The sequence below is a fragment of the Tupaia chinensis genome, unplaced genomic scaffold, assembly GCF_000334495.1.
Source record: "Tupaia chinensis unplaced genomic scaffold, TupChi_1.0 Scaffold000232_1, whole genome shotgun sequence".
NCBI classification, from domain to species: domain Eukaryota; kingdom Metazoa; phylum Chordata; class Mammalia; order Scandentia; family Tupaiidae; genus Tupaia; species Tupaia belangeri.
Window position 1 is genome coordinate 1,107,584 of NW_006159708.1, and position 21,233 is coordinate 1,128,816.

The 21,233-nt window shown below is 38.5% G+C and overlaps 1 protein-coding gene across 2 annotated transcripts in view; it reads right to left on the reverse strand.

The window, feature by feature from the left end:
- The window catches only part of IPO11 (importin 11), a 229,725-nt gene that overhangs the window by 19,881 nt on the left and 188,611 nt on the right, over positions 1–21,233 (reverse strand). For both annotated transcript variants that reach the window (XM_006148320.2, XM_027771805.1), the window contains exons 28-29: positions 11,468–11,563; positions 4,090–4,174 (exon numbers count right to left, since the gene is read on the reverse strand). In XM_006148320.2, the coding sequence (XP_006148382.1) occupies positions 4,090–4,174; positions 11,468–11,563 (181 nt within the window). The remainder of the gene's footprint in view (positions 1–4,089; positions 4,175–11,467; positions 11,564–21,233) is intronic.

The following is a 21,233-nucleotide window of genomic DNA, read 5'->3' on the forward strand; positions in this document are numbered from 1 at the left end:
ATAAGGGTGCTGGACTTCCACATGGCTGACGGTGGTTTGAGTCCTGTACCCGGCAGCTTGCTTTCTGACTCTGTCTCTCTCTCTCTATCCCTCTCTGGTCAAATTAAAATAAATAAATTAAATTAAATATTTTTTTAAAAAGTTTATATTTCAACAGTAACAACTTAATCTAAAAAGAGTAATTCAGCAATGTGAGAATAAAAGATTTTTTTTTTCTTTCAGTATCTAAATATGTTGCACAGTTGGCAGCTTGCCTAGAGTTTCTCATGAGAAGTTTGCTATATTCCAAACTCTGTTCCTGTATATATAATGCACTTTTTTCCTTACTACTTTTAAGATTTTCTCCTTAGCTCTTATGGAGTCTGTTCCAGGGGGTGAGGTTGGGTAAGAAGGGGGGCCAACTGCCACATTACCCAAGGATCCAGTCCTGTAATGAAGTTGCACCTAATCCTGGGCCTGCGGATGGCCTGCAGGCTTGTCCTAAAAATCAGGGCAGCTCCTAGAGCTCTATGGAATGATCAAGCATGTAATAGGGAACTGGTCCCTTCTCAGCTACCTTACCCATGGCTGTCACTGTGGTTTAACAGATCAGGACAGTCCATGGGTCCCACCAACTGCTGTTGCCTTACCCATGATTGCTCCTATTTCCCGAGAGTTCAGCAGAGCTGCCCCAAAGGGGACAGCTATGATTACAGCATTATGAACAACCACCTATATCCAATGTGGTCCTAGAAGTAGGTGGCAGAAACAGATCTGCCCCAGCCATGTACAATGGTTGGAACTTCATTTTCAGGAGCAAGCCATGCAGGAAGACCATGTCAAATGCTTGGACATTTGCATTATCTACCTCTAGTCCCTAGAAGACACTGGCTAAAATGTCAGTCTAATGAAGTGGCCATCTATTCACCCAGCATAACCCCAGACCAGGAGACATCAGTGATTGGGAGGCCAAAGGGTGAAGTTAGCTCTTGTCCCCACTGCCCAGCTAGAGATGTCAAAATACCACAACCGCTATATTGGCGACCCAGAACCTCAGCTTTCTCTGTCTCCAGATTGGTCTGTGAGCTCCTTGAGGGCCGGGACTGTGTCCCTCATTCATTCATTTGTTCATTCAGTCACTCATCCATTCAACAAACATAGGCCATTCAGTCACTCATCCTATTCAACGAACATATGCCAAGCACCTATTAAAAGCCACACTTTTAGGCACCAAGAAGTCTGCCCATCAATCACGGTTTGATCAGATCAACAGAACTACTAGGAAATACCTACTTGGCAGGTACAAATGATTGAGAAAATTGTTAAAAGTTTCTAAAATGATATTTCTGTTGAAAACAGTAATAAAACAGATAGAAGGCTTACAATGAAAGAAAGAGGATAAAAAGAAAAGTCACTGTCAATTAATTGAGAGGGACAAAATCCTAGCTGTATCCTCTGATTTATTAAAATACAGCAAGAGGGACCAGCAGTTAGCGTAATGGTTATGTCACTGGACTCCCAAGTAGTCGACCATGGTTCGCGTCCCAGACCCAGTGGCTTAAAACTCACGCCGGGCACGTGTGCGTGCGTGCCCAAGATCCCGAGAAGAGAACGAAGGAGAAGGGGTTGTGGCGTGGTCATCCCCCCTGGGGGGTGATTTCTCACTTTCTGTCTCTCTGTCTCAACGGCAGCGGCCCTAAGAAAAAACCCTCTAAAAAAAAAAAAAAAAAAAAAACCAGCAAGAAACATTTGTAGAAATAATATATTAACAGAAACATAACTTCTGAGCAGAGTTAAAATAAACTACTATATGTGACTGCAGATTATATATAGAATAAAAAACAGAATTGATGGAACCAGCAGTTAGCGTAATGGCTGTCACTGGACTCCCATGTTGTTGACTGTGGTTCACGTCCCAGACCCAGTTGCTTAAAACTCAAGCTAGACGCAGGTGTGTGCGTGCCCAAGATCCCGAGAGGAGAATGAAGGAGAAGGGATTGTGGCATGGCCATCCCCCCTGGGGAGGGGGTGATTTCTTGCTTTCTGCCTCTCTGTCTCTGTCTGGTAAGCACACACACCCTATAGCAAAAACCTCTCAAAAAAAAAAAAAAAACAGACTTGAGTAGACTCACTTGTTAACGGTAGATCTTCTAGACTGACATTAATAAAGTATGTACAAAAACTGATGATGAAATTTCTATTACTCATTTACAAGTTCAGAATCTTGTGAAGAAAAATACTGTATTTTTCTGTAACTTCCATAATATACTCAAAGCTTTAAAAAGTGGGGTACCAGCAGTTAGTGCAATGGCTATGTCGCTGGACTCCCATGTAGTCGATCGCAGTTCAAGTCCCAGACCCGATGACTTAAACTCACGCCGGACTCATATGTGTGTGTGCCCAATATCCCAAGAGGAGAATAAAGAAGAAGGGATTGTGGTGTGGCCATCTCCAGGGGGAGGAGGGTGATTTCTTGCATTCTGTCTCTGTCTCTCTGTCTCTTTCTTTGTCTTTCTGGCGAGTGTAAGTGCCCTATAGCAAAAACTTCTTCCCCTCCCCCCAAAAAAGTGGGGGTGAAAGTGAGAGAAAGGCAACTGTTAGGTTATACCCAAGAGGCTGTCATCACTATAAATGAAGAAAACAGTATTTCATTTACTTAGGACACCATATAACAGTCTCATTTCAAAGGACAAATACTTCTGGAAGTATACTCACAAACACTATGTAGTAGAGAAGGAAAAGAATGGTATTAAGAGATTAAAAATATGAAAATCACATAATCTTTCAGCCCACAGGCCCTAGAAATCCACTAATTTTCCCTCTTACTTCACATTCCAGAGAGACAAGCTGCTTGTTCAAAATCACCAATAATAAGACTAGAATTCAGGTCTAAACAACCCTTAGATATTGTTCATGTGCTACACTAGCTGCTAGGGAGACAATATCTAGAAATAAAAGCTAAATAAAAGATATTAAACTCATGCACAGGTTAAAAGAAGATTGTCAGAACAGTTTTACATTAATTATAAACTAAAAATGAAGCCCTCAAGGGTAAATGTAGAATCATTCAATAATCAAATTAAAATAATATTGAAAAGTAATATTTATATAGTAATTATTGGATGCCCAGTATTATCCCATAACTATCATATATATATATATATAATCCTACATATGAAGTGCATATTATCGTTTTCATTTTGCTAGTGAGGAAAGAAGGTACAATAAAATTAGTAACTGGTGAGGCAAAGAAAACAAAGAGTTGAGGAAAAAAGTGTATTATGTACCTATTCTATATTCATGGTGAAAAAAGTTTATTTAAAAACTCAAGATGATTAATAATTTCCAAAGACAAGATAATTTAGAAATTTTCTATATTTTTTGTTATTTTTTCTTCTCAGATTCCTATAGTGAGAATTAATGGTATTCATAACGAGTTAGCAGATAATTTAAAGGCTTTTTAACAATTATTATTGCCAGAGGATGTGTGTACTCGCCAGAGAGCGAACATGTTAGCAAGCATGCATGAGAGCACCTGTAAGGGCATTTATATAAATGCTTATGAAGCACTGAGAAAAAGTTCATTGTAAAGACCCATAAGATAATAAGGAATGTAAGCAATTTTAGCATATCACCTCAGAGCAGAAGAATAAGCATTTTAAATTAAGGTTTGAGAGTCACATATTTTTTACAAGTCAAAAAATAAATTCACTGCTCTGCTGAAAAAAACGAACATTATTTGGGGCCAGCAGTGGAGTGGAGGTTAAAGGCGCTAGACTCCCACATGGCTGACCACGTTCAAGTCCCAGACCTGGTGGTTTGCTTTCTCACTTTCCTCTCTCTCGCTCTCTAACTCTGTCCCTCTCTGGTCAAATAAAGTAAATAAATAAATAAAGCTAAATAAAACAATTTAAAAAAAAAAGGAACACTATTTAAGACGAAAAGTTAACCTCGACAACCTGAACTAGGAATACTATTTTAGGGAACACTCCAAATTTCGAAAGTCAGATACTTTAGGTTAATTCTGCAACATGGGATGACGGATGGATGGATATATAAATAAACAGAAAAATAAACCGATAACCTATTTAAGCTACTTCTATGACTTACCATCTTTTTCCTCTTATCTTGTTCTGTGGGTGGTTCTTCATCTTCTATTACTTTTGGTTCCTCAAGATGAGACATCAGCATACAGCTACAATTAACAAGAAAAGAATCCATGTATATGTAGATAAAAATGTCTGTAACATACTAAAAATAAGCCTTCAAAAATCTTGAGAACATTAATGTTTCTATGTACCAAAATACGAGAAAAACTAGATATATTTATAATTTCAAAAACTTTTTTAGTTATGAAAATCTATCTTATTTTAAAAGGGTCACACCAAAAAAAACTTCAGAGCATTTTACTTGGGCATTTAAGATAAAAAAAAGTATAGCAAACTTATTTATAGCTATGTTTAAACCAAACCTCCATCACTTGACAAAAGGGAAGTACACCCTTTATAACTTTCTAAAAAATGATACACTTAAAATTAATACTTTCTCTTCATCTCCACATATCTGCAGACCATTACACATGCAAACACTATTAATTATGTAAGAATCAACTTTGTTCTCCAGATAGTATTACAATGGTATGACAGCATTAGTACCTTCAGGACAGTTATAAATCATTTTATTTTGATTATCTGCACCACTGCTCCTCACCATTAGCAGAGATAATAGAAACACAGTTTCCTATTCAGTCAACACTGGTTCCAGGGAGACAAGACGTGAAACTGTCTAGTAAATCAAGTTGATGTAACAAGACTCACTGTTGCCTAATTTAGCATAGAATAATTCAGTCATGTATGTAGTCAGGTCCCTAACCAATCAACTGTGGCAAAAGAAACTTGGTTTCTCCTATGTGTTGTAACTTTTAATTTAGGGTTAAGGACAGCCGCTGATACCAGAAACTTGATCAGGCTTAGTCTTGCAGAGGACCCATGGGTATCCTTCATCCCTATTCCCCACCAACAAAATAAAACAACTTTTGGAGTAAATGCCTCTGACCAAGCCAGTGCACACTAGGTAAGCTCAAACAGTAAAAACTTAGGCTGGAAATCAGAAGTCCTGAAAAACAGCAAAAACTCAATCCCTAACTCACTGCAAGACTTTGACCTCTCAGAGTGGCGACTACTTTTGTCCATGATGTAATACAGTATAACATACAGTAGGGCCAATGGACTCTGGCAACAGTGAAAAAACTACAACGTCCTATCAACTCAAAAAATAATCAATGAAGCGAAGTGTCTTGAATGAATCTAGATCCCAGTTCATACTTTTTTGTAATTGTTTTTCTTTATTCACGGTAGTGTGTGTGGGCATCTTCTACATGGCCTGGTCACAGTGTGACCCCATTCTTCCAGTCTGTCAGATCTTGGGCCATCATGAGCATACCTGGCTTGTTTCAAGCTGACCAAGCCAGGGATTTGAGCCATGGTTTCCATAAAGGATCCAGCTTCTCTTGAATAGTCCATTATTGTTGCATCACAGAGCCAGCCCCCAGTTTGTATTTTAGAACTGAATAATAAGATGGGCTTCCACATTTGCCATTTTATGCCTGCTACAGACTTCAATTGTTTAACAATTATTTAATTTTATTTATTATTTTTTAGTTTGACCAGAGAGAAACAGAAAAAGGGAAATTGAGAAAGCAAGCTGCCAGTTCTAGGACTCAAAACCATGGTCAGCTATGTGGGAGTCCAACGCCCCAACCACACCACGTGCCAGTTCCAGACTTCAATTTTCAACTACAATAAATGGAAGCATACTTTATTTTGTAGCAATTTCTTTCACTGTATTCCAAAATTTGTTAACTTACTCACATAGTAAAAACATTCTGTTGTATCTTCCCTACGTTAGAAGATACCACATTAGTAATGGATATATTCTAGAGGTATACATACATACTTTTCTTTCCTTCACTGACAGAAAAATATTCAAAGGGCAGGATGTTATTACTTTTTTTTTTGCTTTGCAATTCTATAACGCACATTAGTTTGGATCAATGGAATAAAAAAGTAGAAACTGAAAAGTATGTATGGGTGAAAAGCCCAAAGTTGAAACTGTCTCCTGCAGGAAATATTATTAGTAAAGCCCTAAGTATTAAAGGGAACAGAGGGAAAAAAACTAGTGTGTAGATTGAAGTTATTAATAGAATAAGGCCCCATAAAGTTTATCCTGTAAGAAACAAGACTTTTAGATTTCCAAAAATTGAACAAAATAGATTAGAGAGGAGAAAGTGAAAAAAGCAAGATTCCTAAAGAAGTCACTAAGACTGACACAAGTTAGAATGACATAGTTAAAAATATCAGAATGGGGAAACCAAGGTGTCTTCTAGTTTCTCTATTTCATTCTGAGGAACCATCTGGTGGATACACATGTATGAAGTGGAGGAGGAAGAAAATCCTTATAAAAGTCTAAATTTTACTTTTGTTTTTAATAAAACTACTTCCTCTATAGCTGCTATCTTTTAAGTTCTCTAGTCATAAAAACCACAACATAAGGGTCTTTCTCTAATCAATTTGTGTGCCTCTAGGCATCTTAAAATGCTGGTTGGATTCTTCCTTTTACCTCCCATGCTTTGGCAGTAGGTTGTCAATCTCATTTTTTAATGTTTTTTTTACAACAAAATTACTATTTAAAGACACTCTTCAGATAAGGAGAAGATAAATCTCTGGCCTCATTAATGTGCTTTCCTGGATTAATAAAATGAGATCTCTATTAACTGAGAAAAACAATAATAAAAAAACTAAATAAATAAATCTATATAAACTTTTTTAAAAAAAGAATTATTTTATTGGGACAAGCAGTTAGCGTAATGGCTATGTTGCTGGACTCCCATATAGTCAACCATGGTTCAAGTCCTAGATCCAGTGGCTTGAAACTCACTCCGGGCATGTGTGCGTGCATGCCCAAGATCCCGAGAGGAGAATGGAGGAGAAGGGACTATGGTGTGGCCATCCCCTGGGGGGGGGGGTGATTTCTTGCTTTCTGTCTCTCTGGTGAGCACACGTGCCCTGTAGCAAAAACCTCTCAAAAAAAAAAGAAAGAAAAAAAGAATTCGAATTATTTTATTTAACTATTTATTTATTTTAATTTGAAAGATGGGGGGGGGGGAGAAAGCAAGTTGCCAGGTCTGGGACTTGAACCGTGGTTGGCCATGTGGGAATCCAGCATCCTTAACCACCATACCACCTGCCAGTCCCCTGTATTCATAAACTTTTAACATAGGACTCTTCCTTCTTCTAAAATGATTTCCTTTCTGTATTATTCTTAAGAAATGCAAGTATCAAGATTAATAACAGCCAGGGCAAGCAGGTGGCAGGGGGATTATAGTTCTGGACTCCCACCTGGCCAACCACAGTTCAAGTCCTAGGGGACCTGGCAGCTTGAAAATCATGCCTGGCATGTGTGTGTGCATGCCCAAAATCCCAGGAGAAGAGTGGAGGAGAAGGGACTGCAGTGTGGCCATCCCTCTGGGGGATGATTTCTCACTTTCCCCTTCTCGGTGTCTCTCTCCAGAGAGTGCACATGCCATATGGAGAAAACAAACAAACAAAGACTCAAAACAGCCAACTGCTGACTATCCATTTATCTTAGAAGATAAGCTTTTTTGGGGCCAGCAGGTGGCATGGTGGTTAAGGGCACTGGACTCCCACATGGCCAACCGCTGTTCAAGTCCCAGACCTGGCACCTTGCTTTCTCACTTTCTTTCCCTCTCACTTTGTCCCTCTCCAGTCAAATTAAAATAAACAAGTAAATAAAAAAAGTTAAATAAAATAATTATTTTTTAAAAAAGATAAACTTTTCTAAGTAAAATGAAAAATAAGATCATTAGAAGAGAAGTAAAATCATTTCCACTTTTTATACAAATTATTTAAATTTTAAAATGCTTATTTGAGTATGTTATGAGGATATGTGAGGGTACAATTATAAACACAGGCTATCAGGTATAAGCACAATGATTTTTTGAATTATGATACGCATTTGTGTCACAAGTCACTCAAACTATGAATATCTTTGAATCCTCTCCAGCCACTCCTACCACTCATCACCAATTCCTACCAATTATTCCTCCCAAATCTAATTTACCCCAAAACCACTCACCAAAATAAGATTACTATTATAGCTTCCTAATGGTTTCCCCATATACAAATCAGTATATTATTTTACCATGTACATGAATCAAGGATCCTCTTTACAATCAGGTTCTATTGTCCTAATCCCAAAGATTCTGATATAATGGGCCTGAACTACTGAAAGAAGAATCTTGGTTTGTTTGTTTGTTTTCCCTATACAGCATGTGCACTCTGGAGAGAGACACTTTTTTTTTTAAGAGAGATTTTTTTTCTACAGGGTGTGTGTGCTTGCCAGAGACAGAAAGTAAGAAATCATCCCCCGGGGGCATGGCCATGGCACAACCCCTTCTCTATTCTACTGGGGTTTTGAGCACTCATGCACACATGCCTGGTGTGTTTTAGGCTGCCGGGTCTGTACTCAAACCACGATTGACTATGTGGGACTCCAGTGATATAACCATTATGATTTCTGCTAGTCCCAGAATCTGCATTTTTAACAGGCATCCCAGGCTGTTCCACTAGTCTGAGACTATTCACGAGTATCTACCCCTCCATTTATCCTCTACAGTGTACCGAAGTGACCTTTCTAAGCATAAATTGAATCATGTTACTTCCGTGCTATAAAAGCACCAATGACTCTCCACTAGGTATAGCAAATCTCCAAAATCCTTCATACTTCACACACTAGTTGGCTCTAATCCACTACACATCCTCAGAAGTTATTCTCCATTTCCTTGGACCCCTTCCTCTGGGCAGCTAGTTTTGCTCCATTGTTCCCTATCTCCCCACATCAAGGCAATCAGCTCTTTCAGAACACTCAGCTGCTGCTTCACACCAGACAGTGCCTAGAATAAGTAAGTTTGAATAAAGACATAAGGTAACTATCAAGAAGCTTTCTTTATTGTGATGGCTAATGTTATGTGTCAGCTGGACTGTACTATAGGGTGCCCAGGTACCTATTTAAACTTTATTGTGGGTGTCGTCAGTGAGGCTGTTTCTGGGTTAAGATCAACATTTGAATCCACAGACTGAGTAAAGATGGCCCTCTCCAATGTAGATGGGGCTCAGTCTACTGCAGGTTGAAATAGAACAAAAACATTGATGAGGGGGAATTCATTGTCCGCCTGCTTTAAACTAGGGTGTCTGTTTCTCCTACTTTGGATTTGGGCTAGAATTTACACCACTGACTCTCCTTAGGTCTCTTGTTTGCTGACTGTAGATCTTGAACTTTAAATCCTCCATAATTACATAATAAATCTCTTTATGTATATAAGAGGTCTTCAACAAAGTTCATAGAAAATATACATCATGAAAAAGCTGCATAAAGATTTCTAAATTTTCTGCACTGAAATAAGCTTACTCTTTAATTAATTTTTTTCATAAACATTTTGAAGTCCCCTAATACACACACACACACATATTCTCTCCTATTATTGCTGTTTCTCTGGAGAACCTTAATATACTACTTATACAGATAGAAAAAGCAGGATTTTCTTTCTTTCTTCTTCTTTTTAAAAATTTGCTGGAGGGCACATGTGCTCACAGGAGAGACAGCGGAAAAGTTAGAAAGCACCTCCCATAGGGGAGGGTCGCCCACAGTCCCTTCTACTCCATTCTCCTTTCAGGATTTCGGGAATGCACGCAAACATTCCGAGCCACTGAGTCTAGGATTCAAATGGCACAGTTGACCATTTGGGATTGAGCTGCCTTAACCATCATACCAGTGGCTGGTCTGAAAGCAAGATTTTCTTCCTTTTCTTTCAATTCATTATCAACTGAGACTATAATAAGAATTTAACAGAACCAAAAAGATTAACATTCTTTGAATAAACTGTTTAAATAAACAGAAAGGGAAAGTTGGAGGCCAAGTTAGCTACAGAAGTAACTATTTTATGTTTCTCATGTAGACTTTTCTGAAGGTCTAATTATGCCCTACAGTCTCATACAGCAAAATTTATAGAACTCTATGTAATTCAGAAGTAGAGAGATTTATAGAGAATCGAGTCTAGCTAGTATTAGAAACTAAGATTCAAAAAACTTAGGTAATCTGCTGCTCTGTTGCGTTTCCTTGTGCCAAATACAATCCCAGTGTAAAAAACAAACACCAAACAATTCTGGAGAAAGAAGAAAACAGTGGTGATATATTCTAGTTAACTGTGAAAACTAGCCTTCAAATTTAGGCCTTTCTAGGTTTGATCTCAATTATTCAATAATAGTTTCCTAGCCAGTTTGTTTTCCTTGCTTCTACCATTTTCCCCTTCTAACCAAAACTTTTTCATGGCTGAGCTCAGCACACTCAGTCAGAAGCCTTTGGTTGTAGTCTTAGACTCCTACACAAATTTGCTGTGACACTGCACTTTTCTGAGCTTAGTATCCTAGTTGTTAAGATAATAGAGCACAATAGATAATTTCTAAATTTTACGTCTAACAAAATCCAGAATCTCATCTCTGACAATGAAAACATCTTATGATTTTTGTTCTACTTCCCACATCCTAACTCTTACTCCCTAAAGACTACAACGCATAATGTCTTTTCTTTCTCTGGCTTTCTATTAAAGCACAATCTAAAATTCTTTTTGTGTGTTCTTTGCTATACATGCATAACTGCCTTTATACATACAACACAAGTGTTTTCATTTGGCCATCAGCCATGCCCTCCCTGCAATTAAGTATTATATACTCCACAAAGAAGGGCAAAGAACATCAGAACAAATCCTAAATATTTCATAAATGGTTGTACATATTATATGTAAAAACTATTATTTACAGTTGTGTTCTATAAACCCTTATGCTGTTTTGAAAAACTACCTATACGCATGAATGGTTTCCTACGTTTAGTTTTTAGAAACAAAAGATTGATGCTTCCAATTTGAGTTCTTTATTTTCTCAAAAACTAAGTTACATGTCAGACACATTTTTGTTTATCTATGCTTAATAAGCTTCAACAACATACATTTGCTTCTGATTTTTTAAACAAAATATTATTTAAAAGGGAAGCCTTTATAAAGAACACAGAAAACTGTTATTAATGAGAAGTTAAATAGTCTGGAATTTCATTAGGCCTTGCTTATCAAACTATAAAACATATCCTTTATTGCTATTAGTAATAAGTGGAAAAGTATAGCAATTCTACTAACCACAAAAAGATACAATAAGTAATAAAAGATTCCTACAAATTAATAGTTATATAAAGCCCAATTCAGATATCATTATAACAATAAAGCAGATATAAAAAAAATCAAATGATAAATATACAGATAACATTTCTGCATGAAAGCTACAATGAAAGTGAACAAAATGCATGTAGCGTGTATTTAATTATTTCCCAAATCTAATTAGGGTTAACTGAACAATACACCTACTCTTTATAAGTTCCTGTTTCAGGATCTTCTGTCATGACATCATGTAGGCCCTCCACAGAGATATTTATAATCCCACAGAATTTATCTTGAATGACACTAGAATAAAAGAAGAACAATACTGGTTATCTGGAGAATTTCAAGAGGTATTTTTTCCCCCTTAAAAAATTTCTTAAACATAAAGAAAAATATTAGTTCTGAAATACAAAACAAACTTTCAAAACATATTTCTTAAAGCAAAAATATTACCTTTGCATATATTATGCATTTCTCTTTCACTAAATTATGTGTTTAAATAGCAGTGAAATGGATTACACAGGAAAGATATATTTCAATATTCTTTAATTTTTTTATAATAGTCTAGTATTAATTTTATAACTACAAAGAAAAATATACAAACATGTTGACAATTAACAATCTCTGGGGGCCAGAAGGTGGTGTGGTGGTTAAGGCGCTGGATTCCCACATGGACTACCATGGTTTAAGTCCCATACCTGGGAATCATGACAGGTGGATATGCATGCATGCCCAAAATCACAAGAGAAGAATGAGAATGGAGAAGGAATTGCGGTGTGGCCATTGTCCTAGGGGGTGATTCCTTATTCTCTCTCTTTCTTTCTCTCTCTCACACATACACACACACACACATAGACACACTTCAGTGAGCACACACACATACACACTTCAGTGAGCACACACACCCTCTGGCAAAAACCTAAAAAACAGAAAAAGAAAATAAGAACATCTGGAGTCAGCCAGATTAGGTAGTGAATAAAGCAACTTGAAAAACTTCCCGGCTTGTGTGAACGTGTGCCCAAAATCCCAAGAGAAGAGTGAAGGAGGAGGTAATACATCGTGGTTATTTTTCCCTGGGGGGGGGGTGCTTTCTCACTTTTCTTTCCTCTCTCACTGTCTCTCTGTCTGGTAAGCACAAACACAAGTGTCCTACACAAGTTTTAAAAAGAAAGAAAGAAAAAAAACCCCTGCTCTTCTGAAGACACTATCTAAAAAAAAAAAAAAAAAAAAAAAAGAAACGCCATAGTCTTTGAGAAAGTAACTGTAAAACACAGATCTGATAAAGTACTTGGAGTTATAACACAGAAAAAACTCTGAAAATTCCTAAGAAGACAAATAACTTCATTTAAAAGTAGGCATGAATTTGAACACACATTTCACTAAAGATATACAGGTGGCATAAAAATACCTGAAAGGATGTTCAATTTTCCAGAGATCTTTACCAGGAAATACAAATTAAAATCACAAAGAAATTTTAAAGTAAAACTGGGCCTGGGAGTTAAGACTGATTGCATGGTTCAAGCCACAGTGGCCTGACAAAAATGCCAGCCACATGTGCCAGAGTGCCCAAAACCCCAAAAGGGAGAAATGAAAGATAAAGGATTATGGCATGATAATGTCTACAGGGCATTGCTTTCCACTCTTCCCTCTCTCTGGCAAATCCCTGTGTCCTCTAGCAAAAAAAGTAAGGAGAGAGGGACCAGCAGGTAGTGTAGTGGTTAGGGCGCCGGATTCCCAACATGACTGACCACAATTGGCATCTCAGACCTGGTGGCTTGAAAATCATGCTGGGTACCTATGTGTATTTGCCCAAAATCCCAGGAGAATGGAAAAGTGATTGTGGCATGGTTGGTCCTGCCGGAGGGTGATTTCTCACTTTCCCTCTCTCCGTGTCTCTCTGGTGAGCACACACATGCTATGGCAAAAATCTTAAAAAGAAGGGGGACCAGCAGTTGGCTTAATGGTTATGTCGCTAGACTCCCATGTATTCGACTTCGGTTCGAATCCCAGACTCAGTGGCTTAAACTCGCCAGGTACATGTGCGTGCGTGCCCAATATCCCAAGAGAACAGAGGAGAAGGGACTGCGGTGTGGCCATCTGCCCTGGGGTTTGTTCTCACTCTCTGTCTCGTTCTGGTGAGTGCACATGCCCTATAACAAAAACCTCCCCCCCCCCCAAAAAAAAGGAAGGAAAAAAATAAGGAAGAGAATAAAGAAAAAAAATAAGAAAAGAGGGTAAAAGTAGGAAGACTAACAAGACCCAGTAGTGAGAAAACAGGAATTTTCATACATTGCTAGTAAGAATAAAACATGGAACATGCATTTTAGAAAATACATTGTCAGTTTTTATAAAGTTAAACACACCAGACAACTCCTAGGTATTTACCCAAAACCCCAAAGCCCAGACCATGGATTGGCACAGGTCCATGGCCTGTTAGGAACGGGTTCATATAGTAGGAAGTGAGTGATGGGCATGCCGGCAGAGCTCCATCTGTATGTACGGCCTCTCTCCATCATATGCATTACACCTGAGCTTCACCTTCTATCAGGTCAGCTGTAGCATTAGTTCTCATAGGAGCCACAAGTGGGCCATCTAGTTGCAGGAAAACAAGCTCAGGGTTTCCACTGATTCTGTACTATGGTGAGTAGTGTAATTATTTAATTATGCATTACAATGTAATACTAATAAAGTGCAAGATGAATGTAATACACTTGAATCATTGCGAAACTGTTGCCCTTCCCTCCCAAATCTATGGAAAAAATGTCTTCCACAAAAGTAGTCCCTGGTGCCAGAAAAGGTGGGGCCGGTTGCTCTGGACTATAGTTTCCAGGGCCGTTTACCAAGTCTTTATTGCAACGGTATTTAGGAAAACTATTAAACCCTCAGGAAGTTGTCTTCTTTACATTTCTCATTACCTGTTAGGATAATCAGAATTTTCACAAGGCATTAATGGGGTTACTAAGTATTGTGTATTTCCTCAAAATACTGATTAAGAATTTTTGAAGCAAGGTATCTGGCAAACTGAGTGTGCCCATGTTCTACTACTTGATGTGAGTGTTAATTATGAAATAGTTCCACTAAAAATAGAAAACCATGATTAACCCAGAGTATCTGTTAGGTGCCAGAAGGGGTATGGGGCAGTTCCAAGTTCTGAGAAGGGGAAAATGACTATGGCTCAGCATAGGAAGGCACGCAAGCTGGCTTTGAATGGTAGAAGCTGATTATAAAGAAAGAAGAAAGGAAGAAAAAGAGTAAAAAGGGGATTTTCCATACTCTATCTCTAGATTGGTAAAAGATGTAAAAATTATCCCCAAAGCACTCAAGTTCAAAAAGTAGTCTTCGAAAGATGCATCTAAATTGCCACTCAATAAGCAGTGTTGGAAAAGTGCCCTCTAGTCAAGGAAAACAAAAAGTCAAAAATGGCTAATACTGTCCTAGCATACAGAATAGACGTTTAAAAAAAAGCATTAAGAAGTTGTAAATTTTTGCTCTACTGTTAAGTATTGCAAAGACACCATCATGGGTAAATGTAATATTTAAAAATGAAGTCTTTACAAGAAGAGTTCAGGAACTAGCAGATGGTGTAATGACTATGTCACTGGACTCCCATGTAGTCAACTGCGGTTTAAGTCCCAGACCTGGTGGCTTAAACTCACTCCAGGCGCATGTGCATGCGTGCCCAAGATCCGGAGAGGAGAATGGACGAGAAGGGATTGCGGTGTGGCCATCCCCCCAGGTGGTGATTTCTCTCTTTCTGTCTGTCTAGCGAGCACACATGCCCTATAGTAAAAACCTCTAAAAAAAGGACAATTTCATATACACACACGAGCACACATATATATTTCTCTTGATGTACTTCACAAGTGAAGAATCAGATATTATTTTCTTTCTTGGTCAAAATAGCCCAGTTTTTCCTTTCATATGTTATATGCCACATGTTACATTCTATGGCTTTATTCAAATTCTTTTTCCTGTATCATCTTCTAACAGTGTTCCCATACCCAGCCATTCAAATAAGATGTCAGGTACAATGTGGAAGAACTAAAGGAAGCCAGAGGAAACCAGGTAATCCCAGATCTTACTCAGTTTTTTTTTAACCCTGCATACTACTGCTTACTAAGAAATGACATGAAGCAGTACAAGACAGAAACTACTGGGTCACTGGAAAAGTCATGATGTGTTTCTCTGGGCAAAATTGCAGCATGACTTTTCTGACAACCCAATAGAAAGACACAGCAACCTAGAGTCCCTGAAAGGATTAGTATGTTAGTATGTCCTGTGCTAGTGTGCATGTGTATGTATATGTACATGTACGTACACACACACACATACAGAGCAGTCCAGTAGAAAAGTCAGCATTTAGGTGAAAAAAGGTATCAACTGATTACTGATTATTCTAGGCAAAACCTAACAGCTTTCTGTAGTCTATGAGCAGACTTCAAAAGACTGACTCACTCTGAGTTCTCAATAAGCGGGAGATGGACTTATACTGGGATAGTTATTTACAAAGGAAGAAATGGTCAGAATAAAAGGGTATGCTATCACTCAGGTTAATTCTTCCTGGTGAATAGATTACTCAAGATAAGTTAGTTCACTTCAGTCAACATGTAAACTCAAAAGAAGTGTCAGACCTCATGATAGGTTCTGGGGATTTAAAAAAAAAAAAAAAAAAGAGGGCCACCTCAGAGAACTCAGAAGCTAAAGACAGCTTCAAGTCTAGTGCACATAATTTTGAGCATACACAGGGAAGTGTGCTGCACCTATGAATGTCACCTATTATTTGATTCAGAGGAAGAAGAACTGTCATGCTGTAAGATCGGAAGCCCATTATGGACTAGAAATCTCTATGAAGAAAAAAGAAATTAAGTAACAAAATTAGATATTTTTTTAGTTTTAAGGTATAGTATCTTGAGCAACTGTCTTTCTCAATGTTCTATTTCTGACTTACCATCTGGCACTCATCTTAAGTAAAAGCAGCCTGTTCATAGATGGTACCACAGAAGCACTGGCAATTATTTTCTTTCTTTTGAGAGAGATTTTTGCTATACAGCATGTGCACTTGCCTGAGACAGAGACAGAAATCACCCCCCAAGGCGGATGGCCACACTGCAATCCCTTCTCCTCCATTCTCCTCTCAGGATTTTGGGCACACATGCACACACACTACATGGGAGTCCTATAACGACATAACCAGTACACCATCTGCTGGTCCCAACCATTCTTTATTTCCTAATTCCCATCAATGGTCCCTCTCAAAAGACTTGACACATGCTATCATCAATTAATGCCTTGGAATTTTCAAGTTAACTCATCCTTCATTAATTAGGTTAGATAGTCCTAATAAATGACAGAATCCCAATTTTAAAATAGTTTTCATTTCACAATGTTCAGTGAGACCCTCCTGATTCTATTTATTATCAAGGGCTACAAAGTAAACGGGTGCTTGCTACGTCAGTCCCTTAAATTTCATTCTTGGTCAATTTAAGAACATTCAAGGGCTGCCAGGTACTTCTCAGCAACCTCCCATAAGCTCTCCTTCCTGAAGTTAGCTGCATAATACTCTTTCCATTGGTTTCAGCCACTTACCAGCTTCTGAATATAATAGTGCCTGACTCCAGTATCTCTGCTCTCTTCCTGCTCCTCACAATTTTTTCATTCCTTTTTCTAATCATGTCGATTCATACCTTCTTCATGAAGCCTTCCTTGACTACTCTCTAACCTCCTGAGGACTCTGCCTCTGGAATTTCCAGTAGTATAAAGTCTCCGCCCTAATTTGGCAAGCAACTCACATGGCATCTTTCACATTCCTTTTCTCTAATGTCCTTTCATTTCTCATGCCTGCTCTCCCTAAGACTATAAGAAACTTGAAGCAAAGACAGTGTATTACATTTGTTTAGTATCCTACAGGTAACATTCTATACAATGTGAACATTCAATAAATAATCGAAGGAATTAATGCTTCACAAAGCTTGAGAATTGCCCTTCCTCGTTTTCTGTTTACAATTCTAATTTTTTTTTAATTACAAGTTTGGATATAGCTGAATTGTAGATACAGATATTGCAACACTACATATGAACAACAACAAAAATAAAACAGAAGATGGTTGTGTTGGAAATCTGTTTCTATTTCTAAATCTATTTCTGAAACACTCCTTTTAGAAAATACAAGGAAAGTTTAATACCAAGGGCAAAAGGAGAGTGAAAGTAAAACCAGAAAGAAGTGTTAATAAATTAAATATATTATTCCTTTTTACTTATCACACTTACACGTTCTTCCTTCATACTCATGCAATATATTACATGATTCCAATAGACACAAGTTATAAATGTGCTACAAAAAAGAACACAGGTGCTTTAAAACATCTGCTTCTTTTGTTCATCAAATATGTGATAAGCAATGGTGTACATAGTAAATAAACACGTAAGGGCATGAAAAATGGACTTGGCAAATAAAGACCACTTAAACTAATTCCACATAATTTTCAGTTAACTTTTCTTTTACAGTCAAATGTACATGAATAAAAATAGTTAAGTTGTCTTAGTATTTCCTAAAGGTATAGCTTTTAAGCATTTTCTGGGTGTACAGAAGAACACAGCTAGAGTGTGTACAAATTTCAGAAACTTAATGCAAAGTGACTTTTTCCTTGCTTTTGGAAATTATGCAGTAAAGAAAAAACAACTTACTGATCTTTGTGTTCATGCACGTACTTTCAAAAATCATGCTGCCTTAAAATTATGTCTTAAATCATTGCACTAAAATCACAGGTGTTTAGAAAACTAAATGCCCTTAGAAAAATAAAGCAAAATTTAAACTCCCAAAGGCTAACCAAATGAATATAAAAACATTTCCTTTTGTCATTCCATTCTAATATTCATTTGGTTAGCCTAAATAATAAATATTTAAACAATGCAAACAGGTCTCCAGTTTCTACTTATTCCAATTTTTTCTTTCTTTCTTTTTTTTTTTGGAAGAGGTTTTTGCTATAGGGTGCACGCGCTCGTCAGAGACAGAGAGACAGAAAGTGAGAAATCACCTCCTCAGGGGTAATGGCCACACTGCAATCCCTTCTCCTCCATTCTCCTCTCGGGATCTTGGGTACGCATACACAAACATACCCAGTGAGTACAAGCCACTGGCTCCGGGACCAAACCGCAGTCAACTATATGGGAGTCCAGTGACACAGCCATTATGCCAACTGTTGGTCCCTTTTTCTTAACTCATGATAAAGCATGTGCCTGCTCCCATGAGTGTAAATGGAGAAGAGAGACACAAGCACCCTCCACAGTCTAGTCATGCCACTATCCCCCCTTCCTTCAAAACTGCGGCCTGATGGATCTTGGGTACTTGCATGCATCCCTGGTATGTTTCAGGGTAATCAAGTCAGGATCTGAACCAAGGTCACTTTGGGGGTTCCAGCTTCTCCTTGAGCAGTGCATCACCAATGTCACAAAGAGCCAGTCCATACTGTTCAATTTTTATTGTACTTTTCTACTGAGCACTTTAAACTCCTGATTTTAGATAAATGGCTCTTAAGTTATCTATGAATGATGGCTTCACATGTTCACATCACATCTTTGTCCTCATGGTCCAGGGAAGAAAACAAGCACACCAACTTTTCTATTAAAAAGGATCCTTTTTTAAAAAACTGTGTTTCAAGTAGTGCAGTACTGATACACCAAAAGTGGGCCTGTCATTTTGTTACTGCGATTTCCATTACTCTGAAATCATTAAGAAACTAGATAGCAACCAATCTGAAGAACTAATTCCTATCCCTTCCCACTAGCCTGAGGGCTCATATTAAGTACAAATATAAACGTTTATGAGAAGTGAAATGGGTCTTCTCACAGGGAAAAAAAAACACACTTGGTTACAGTTCAGTAGGACACAGGTATAAAGAAAGACTAATTAATGGTGAACAGAACAGCCTTCTGTTTTACGTACCCTACTCTCCTTCCTCTTAGGCCAAGGGTCACATTGTATCACAAGCCTATATTTAAGTTTTTCTAGCCTGTATATCAGCAACAGAAAATGAGTAAAGGTTGGATCCTTAAAATAAGGAAGAACAAGGTTGGGACGACACATGGAGAAGTATATTTGGGACCAATTTGGTACAAGGCCTAGCATTAAAAGCTGTTTTTTAGAAGCTTGTAAAAGGTTCCCTAGGCATTTATCTTCCATTTTGGCATCACCTAAAAACAAACATGGGAGGTTTTACTGTTATTTGCTGCTGGATGAGATAACTGGGTAGAAAAGTTCTAATTACATACCATCTTCCTTGACCTCAAAGTGTAAACACTTAGGTGTTTAAAACTCCCACGCTCAAGAAATGTCCACCTATATGTTATGTTTGAATGTTCTATTTTTCCACAAGTCTTGATTACAAAGGTGTGTCTACTTCTGTATGTGATTATATACCAATAAAGATTCCTTAAAGCACTGTGGGCTGGTCCTGCAGCACAGCAGTTAAGTGCTGCTCAGAGGAAGCTAGATTCCACCAGGACAACCAGGGTTCAAGTTCTGGCCCTAGCATCTTAACATACTGAGGATGTGTGCATGCCCAGAATACTGACAGAATGGGGAACTGGAGAACAGCAGGTGGCATGGTGGTTGGGCTGATGGACTCCCACATAACAGATCATGATTCAAGTCCCCAACCCAGCAGCTTGAAATTCACACCTGCATGTGTGCATACATATCCAAAATCTCAAGAGGAGAACGAAAGAGAAGGGACTGTGGCATAACCATCCTATCCCATTCTATCTCTGTGTCTCCAGTAAGCACACATGACCTATAGCAAAAATCTTTCTCCTGGAAGAGAGGGGACTGTAGTGTGGTCATCCCCCCATGGGATGATTTCTCACCCTTTCCCTCTTTCTATCCAGTCAATGTACATGCCCTATAACAAAAAACTTAACTTAAAAAAAAAATGTTGGGAACCAGCAGTTAGCGTAATGGCTATGTCACTGGACTCCCACATAGTCGACCGCGGTTCGCGTCCCGGACCCGGTGGCTTAAAACTCACGCCAGGTGCGTGTGTATGTGTGCCAGAGATGCCGAGAGAAGAATGGAGGAGAAGGGATTGCGGCGTGGCCATCCCCCCTGGGGGGTGATTTCTCGCTTTCTATCTCTATGTTTCTCTCTGTCTGTCTGGCGAGCGCACGCACCCTATAGCGAAAACCTCTCCAAAAAAAAAAAAATTTAGGAGCCAGCAGGAGGCATAGTACTTTTGTTCTGTTTTTAAAGCATTACTTAACTTTATTTATTTAAATTTGACCAGAGAGGGACAGAGTGAGAAACTGAGAAGGTGAGAGGGTGAGAGAATGAGAGAATGAGAGAGAGAGAGAGAGAAAGCCGCTAGGTCTGGGACTCAAATTGTGATTGGCCACATGGGAGTCCAACACCCTTAACCATCATGCTACCTGCCAGGTCCTATAGTCCTACATGCCTTTTTAGGGATGCTCCTATTTATAGAATTTAATCTGACTCTACTTTCACCAGTGTTATACCTGACAAATATCTGCCCTTGGACAATTAGCATTTTTTTTAAGGTTTTTGCCATAGGGTATGTGTGCTTACCAAAGAGAGACAGAGTGGCAGAGAGAGGGGAAGTGAGGGGATAGCCCACACTGCAATCTCTTCTCCATTTCTTTCTTGGGATTTTGGGCACACAAGCACATGCATCTGGCATGAGTTTTAAGCTACTGGGTCTGGAACTCGAACTGCAGTGGCCGTGTGCGAATCCATCACCCTAACTACCATGCCTCCTGGGCCTGGCAGGTCGAGTGGTGGTTAAGGGCAATGGCCTCCCACATGGCCAACAACGGTTTGAGTCCCGGACCCGGTGGTTTATTACTCCCCGCACCCCCATCTCTCTCTGGTCAAATTAATAAATGAATGTATAAAATTTTTAAAAATACAATCCTATCAAATTAGAGCTTGTCTATTTTTCAATGTTCTAATCCTTTAACAAAT